This window comes from Rhopalosiphum padi, chromosome 1, assembly GCF_020882245.1.
Source record: "Rhopalosiphum padi isolate XX-2018 chromosome 1, ASM2088224v1, whole genome shotgun sequence".
In the NCBI taxonomy this organism is placed as follows: Eukaryota; Metazoa; Arthropoda; class Insecta; order Hemiptera; family Aphididae; genus Rhopalosiphum; species Rhopalosiphum padi.
This window is the reverse complement of record NC_083597.1, coordinates 18,429,060-18,436,010: the sequence shown is the minus strand read 5'-3', so window position 1 is coordinate 18,436,010 and position 6,951 is coordinate 18,429,060. Positions and strand designations below refer to the sequence as shown.

At 25.4% G+C, this 6,951-nt stretch overlaps 1 protein-coding gene across 2 annotated transcripts; it reads right to left on the bottom strand.

Moving 5' to 3' along the window:
- Nucleotides 1-157: 157 nt before the first annotated feature.
- LOC132917166 (26S proteasome non-ATPase regulatory subunit 5) lies at nucleotides 158-6,312 on the bottom strand. Of its 2 annotated transcripts, none has more exons than XM_060977774.1 (9): nucleotides 5,843-6,312; nucleotides 3,234-3,411; nucleotides 3,024-3,168; nucleotides 2,715-2,936; nucleotides 2,342-2,600; nucleotides 2,050-2,265; nucleotides 1,807-1,928; nucleotides 852-1,050; nucleotides 158-751 (listed from the first exon to the last, which is right to left on the bottom strand). In XM_060977774.1, the coding sequence occupies exons 1-9, from the start codon at nucleotides 5,868-5,870 to the stop codon at nucleotides 540-542; spliced, it is 1,581 nt and encodes a 526-aa protein (XP_060833757.1). In that variant the 5' UTR covers nucleotides 5,871-6,312; the 3' UTR covers nucleotides 158-539. The 2 variants fall into 2 exon arrangements, with proteins under 2 accessions (XP_060833757.1, XP_060833754.1); XM_060977771.1 differs by having other exon boundaries at nucleotides 5,825-6,311.
- Nucleotides 6,313-6,951: the final 639 nt, after the last annotated feature.

Sequence of the window (6,951 nt, the reverse complement as noted above, 5' to 3'; positions counted from 1 at the left end):
TAATAGTTTAGATGTTTAGAACCAATAGAAACTAATAATAAAGTAAATTAAGTTTTATTATAATTACTATTCTAATAATTTATTATAGATTTAGCTATTAATTAATATATAGTTAATTTGATAACTAATTGATCATACTAAATAAAAAAAAATGCAGTAATTTAAAAGTAAAATATATTTAAAATTATACTTTTACAACTCTTTTACCCTTCAATGAATTACATACTCAGTCTTTATTCTATTTCATAAAATAAATATAATACCAATTTTATGATATATTCCATTGAGAATTTTACAAATTAAGCTTAATTTGTTGAAAGAAAAATTAATTTTATAGTTATTCTTTAAACTTGAATGGTTAATCATTTATATAATATTAAAATAAAAAAAAGTTTAATGAAATTAATTTGACTGCTTCTAACTTACAATCAGTAATAAGATAGAAAATTATTTAAATAATTGAATTATAAAATATACACCATTTTGTATTATTTAATATGAATAATAATATTTAAAAAGTCAAAACATTAATTTAATAATTAAATGGCCATCTTTTCTACCAACACATCAGGTTGAGGTGAATGTTCATTTGATTTTATGATATCATTATTTTGAATTCGCAATAAAAGTTCTTCACTTAAAGTATTTTTAGATGTATTAGACTCTAATAGAGTTTTAATAATAATTTTTTTCAAATCTTTTATTACAATAGGGTCTTTTGGACAGTCCTTAAACACAAGATCCAGTAATGCTGAAATCAGAAAATATCGGGTTTAGAAAATGTATAAAAATTAAGATTTCATAAAAACTTAAAAATAATAAATTAATATTTAAATACTAATTATATTTACATGAACATGTATTTATATCTTCTTGACCCCATGGTTGTTCGGCAAGTGCCTGGAACATTTCATATCCAGCTTGCTGTATGTCCAAAAATGGTACAATACATGATGCATGAACAATATTTTTTAATGGGTTATCTTTCAATTGTTTGTACCATTTTTTTGTACGTTCAATCATATCATTTCTGGAAGAAAGTTCACCATTCTAAAAGACAAAAATTATATAAATATTAAAATTAAACCAATAATTTTACTTCATAAGTTAAAAGCAACACTAAATATTGATGACAAAAAACCTTTAATTAGTATCAAATATTTGAAAAGTGAGGAACATTGTAATATACATTTTTGAAAAAATATAAATAACAATAAAATGATAAATATCATATAATATAATGTGTAATTTGTAAACAAATTTTATTGTATAATAAAAGAATGCTTATTTAAACAACAGATTAAGATTTATGTAAATTACTATGTATTGTAAAATTGGACTTTTCCCAAAACATGAACAAGACACAAGTCCTAATTAAATATATTTAAATTTAAGGTCATTACATAAACATTAATTTCATAATTTCTTTAACTTTGGAGACACAGTATATAACAAGGGTAGGTTTGCTTTTTGGGGTCGTGCCAAATTTTCCCAATCAAAGTATTGAAAATTGTTCACATGCCCAAAGGAAATTATATTTTCTAAGGATAAAGTTACAGATTTATAATATATTATTTTATTTTTTATTACCTTATTTTGTGATAATAATTTTTAAAATGTATATAATTTTTCTTTGAATTTCTTATAACAATTAAAATCAAAATTTTATAAATAACATAATTTTTAATAATTTCAATTTTTTTACGTGCCATTAAAATTTGATAAATGTGCCACCTTTGGCACATGGGTTGTAGGTTTGCTACCCCTGGTATAATATAGTAATAAACAAAAAAAAATTTAAGTTACCTCTATTTGGATAATCTTTGTGATAGCTTGAATAGCTCCTGCTTTTAATTCAGTTTTGGTACTAGAAGCAATACGACTTAGCTCTATAATGAATATACTCCAAATATCTAATTGGTCATCATCTATTTATAATATATATTATTTAATTAATTACAATGATAGATAGAAAACAAGTAAAAAAATATATCAATGTAGAATATTAAAATGAATATTTGTTAATATTTAAACTTTAACATACTTTACCTTCAAAATTTAAAATCACACTAGCTGTAGGATTATCTAACAAAATTTTGCACTCCCAGGAAGATGCCAAATTAGTGATTGCATTTATAGCCACACCTACTAATGAATTATCTCCTTCTTTTAACATTTCATAAATTACAACAAACACTTTAGGATATGTTGTAAATATAAAAAGTGGTCTGACTTGTGTAATTTTTACGAAAAACTCTAACACAACTATATACACACAATTTTTAATTTTAATTAATTATTGTAACTTTAAATATATACAAATTATTAAACTAATACATACTAGGGTTAAGTATAACAATCAATGGGTCCTCCAATTCTTTTGGATTAGAACTCAATAAACGATATAACCCACTTATAATTCCAATAGAATTCAAATAATCAAAACCATATTCAGTGACGCTCAAAGGAATTAACATTTGAATAGTTACCATCTGCATCATTACATCTGGATATGTGATGTCTGTAACCAAATTAGAAAAGAGACCTTTGGAACTTATCAATGCTAAAGCATCAACAGACTTAGCCCAGTGAATTAAGATCTGTAAAAAATAAAAAGCTTTAAATAAAAAACTAATAGCCAAAGTAATTTATGAATTAGAAAATACCAAATTTAATCAATGATTTATAAACTACAATATGAATAAATAACTTACATCATAGACACGTGTACGTATTTTTGCATCCATTGCCATTATGGTTTGTAATTTTGATAATATAGGAATAGATGAAAGGGTTTCAACACTTTGAAATCGTTTAAGACATTTAACTGCATTGTATGAAACAGACATATCACTGCTTGTTAAACAGTCAACTATAGTACATGCCAAATCCACTTGAATATCAACATTATTATCGTTAGCTAATATTTTCTCCAGCTAATATAAAAAAATAAAAAACAAAAATTAATATAACAATACATAAAATAAACAATAAATACCTAATATTACATAAACAATATTTACCTCTGATAAAATTGTAGATTTAACTGTATCATTTGGGTGATGAATAGACCGTTCAATACTGACTGAATACTTATTAAAAGCATGACTTGGCTGTAAAACAGATAAAAGTTTCTGGAGCAATGCACAGCTTATTTCAATTTGTTTCCTAATAAAAAAAAAAATGCATTAAAATAATTGATATTCAAAATAATAACAAATCATTTTACTTACTGATCTGTAGTATTTAAGCAATCAAAAATAAGATTTAAATCCATGAGGTTAGCTGATTTTAATACATCAGAACGGTTCAGTCTAGTGAGATAAATGTTGCAGTCAGTAAGTACATCTGTAACATTTGTGTTGTCGATTGATAGTTTATGCATTGCTAATGCAATCAAATCAGTATCCACTAAAACATAATAAATTAAAGTTATATTAAATAATGTTTAAATAATATATAGATTATTTATAAAAAAAAATTATTAAAAACAAATCATATATTTAAATCTTTAAAATTCAAATTTCACTTTTAAATTTTAAATATATCTAATTAACAATTAATATTAAAACATTTTTAAGAAAATATAATTTTCATAATCATTAAAGAGTTGTTATAATGCTATAATGATATAGCCAATTGTAATGATTCTCAACTAGAAGAATGTACAACAAAAAATGTTTTTAATGTTAAATATTTAAAAAAAAAATTTTTATGTGATGTATTTTAGTAATCATATGATTTTATGTGATTAATATATATGTTTAAGTGGATAAAAAAACATATATTCACTTATTTAATCTAATCATCCCCTCCCCCACAAAGAATATTTGTTGGAATAGAACTTAAGCTTTTATTAAAATACTTAAATTATCTATAACAACCATCCGTAAATCTGTTATTGATAATGTCTGCTATATAATCATTATTCATTTCTAGAGCTCAAATATTTATAACAATATATTTTTAGCGCAATCACAATCAGTGGCGTTCTCATGAGGGGGGGAGGCACTGATCACAATTATACCCAAATATGACTTATTTGTTGAAGTATAGATTTCAAATTTGCTTACTTATTTTGCATATATGAGCATACATTTGCATAAGGTGATTATGCCTAGGTTTTTCTAATATTCTAATTTGAAATAATAAAAAATGTTCCATTTTATTATAATTATTTTGAACATTTACGAGAACGATCAAAGATATTATCGTTAACTATTTACAAACATTACTAAATAACAAATGGACAATTCGACACTATATGAGATAATTTTTGCAAATTCGAGACATACTCATAGCCTAGTGGGTTTTAACTACCAATATACCAATAAGTAGAGATAATAAATAAATGCTTTTTAGTTGCATAGCACATTTTTTATATTTTAATTTATTGTATGTTTCATGTAATTATTTATGTAACATTAACATATATAAAATAATATTTACCTATTTTTTTTTTACATATATTTGTGAAAAAATAATTAATAAACATTAATCATACATTATACATTTAAATACATATGACTACATATTTTGACATTTTCAAATGCATATTTTAATGAATTTATTGTCATTAACTTCCAAGCATTATTCATTACAATAATATTAAATTGAATAAGTTAACTTTGTATATTTGTATCTTATTATTAACATACATTAATAAAATGTATTAGTTATAAAATCCTCAAATCCTAACAACAAACTAAATTTTGGAATGATTTTGAAAAGTAAAAACAGATCCACATTTACTACGGTTCCTGGAACTCCATATCTTAAGACATTTATTTAGGCCTATTGTGAAATGTGTAAGGGAAATTTTTAACATTTTATTTAATTTAATTTTTCATGCATGTTGTGATACAGCAATGTTTCTAGAACCTGAAATTAGATATCACTAAAGAAAGTCATCTAATAAAATTCAGCCAAAAAAACTTAACTATTAAATTTATGATCCTCAATTGTTGGTTAGCAATTAGTAATATTGCACAAATAAAGTGAGTTTTTGACATGTGATTTTTTTGTGTTTAGATATTTATAACTACCTATTAATTTATCCATCTAGTATTAATTGTGATATACTGATGTCTTGATAATGATTTCAGTTTATACTTTCTAAACAAAGTTTAAACTTTATACATTTTGCTATTGGCCACAAATAGTTTTTTACAATATTATTTATTTCATACATATGTTGACATGATAAATATTATGCTCATGATAGTGTATTTTTAAACACTGTATTTTTAAGTTTTGAGGGTAGGTTAGTACTTAGTAAAAATTAATATAGGTAAGGGGTGCCCAAATACAAGTAAGCACTAAGCTGTGGGAAACAGGCAATGCATGTAGAGGTCATAAAAAGTATGTATCAGTACATAATATGATTTGGACAAAAATAATTAACAATGTTACCAGATAGTTTGAAATGGGTGAAACCTGGTTCAAATAACATTGCTTCAAATTGTGTTCAATATTATACTGAATATTAGGCAGTAAACAAAATATGGATAATTTACCTATAAATTGAATATAATATTCATCTCTACAAAACACAGTTAAGTGAGAACCCAAGATGGACAGTTTAATTCATATTGGTATGGTTGCCACAAGATTTAACATACTCGGTGATAAAAGATCACTGAGCTTATTTATTTAGATAGGTGGGTACTTAACAAAATATATTCCCTCCGTGAAACTAGACCCACCACAGGTCACAATACTAGTTTACATACACGTAGAAAATATATTTTACAAATGATTACGTAATATTATTAAGTATAAATCGAATAATTTAATGTATAAGTATAAGTCAATAATAACTAACGAGTATGTGTAATGTTACCGTCGACCGGTGTTAGATCCACAGACATGACTACCGGTTTGTTATGAGCTTTTGGCGGAAATTGCGAAGTCGATACGACTGAACGACAGTGTACGAGCGAACGAAAAATCGATGATTATTACTTGGAAAAATGTTTTATAACGAATAATGACGAAAATGTAAAACGAATTCTGTATTTCGAATTCGATCAGAAGTCTGTATGGAATACTGGTAAATGTTCAGTCACTCCGTCGTAGTCACCGGATACCGGGGTGCGCAGTATTACAACGTTTGTTATTGTTTTTGTTTATGTTCTTTCTGCGAAATCATTCAGGGCAGCACGACCAACGTGACGATATAGTGCACTGTTGCAGTCGGTCAGTGACTACGGGCGGTGGGAATTACGACGACCGCCGACAAATCTTAAATATTTTTAATATTACGCACAAATCATAAACATTACTTTTCCACGTAAAGCAATAATACCGGCTTGATGAGTGTTGGCTTTAAATCACGATTATTGAATATTTTATAAGCGTCCTTTGAAATCAGATAACAACACATTGGTGTTTTTACCGAGCCCGTCACATAGATGGCGACACGAAATATTCCAAACACATTCAGTATTATATAATTATCATAATATTATTGTAATATTATAATATTGTTCGTGTAATCGTATGTTATAATGTTGGCACGTAGCACCATGCCACTGTGGAGATGGATTTGGGCCCCGGCCCTTCGGGAGTCAGCAGGCCCACTGTTTTTCTCTCAATATCGTGTGGTCCCCATCAAGACATAATTAAATAACACTGTTATATGATAAATTAATAAATATGTACAAGTACAATAATTGTCATTTAAATTTTAAAAATTGTATACAATAATTTCGTTTCATTGTAATATTATGTTTTATTATAAAAAGATAAATATAAATATTGCACAAAAATAAAATACACTTAAATGTTAGTATTAAAGAAGTGGATTATTGTAGTAGATCTGTATTTTTAATATTTTTTAATAGCTTTAATAACTTATGAGGAATCCTGTATTCAATTTTCAAGTTTTTTAATGCAGCAAAAATATAAAAAAAAAATCAAATATAGAAAGCAAACATTTTAAGTACCTAT

Coding starts and splice junctions, on each gene's coding strand:
- LOC132917166 (XM_060977771.1), bottom strand. CDS start 5,870: ATGTCTGTGGATCTAACACCGGTCGACGGTAACATTACACATACTC. Junction 3,169..3,233: donor TGCTTAAATACTACAGATCA/GTAAGTAAAATG, acceptor TTTTTTTATTAG/GAAACAAATTGAAATAAGCT. Junction 1,051..1,806: donor CAAAGATTATCCAAATAGAG/GTAACTTAAATT, acceptor TTTGTCTTTTAG/AATGGTGAACTTTCTTCCAG.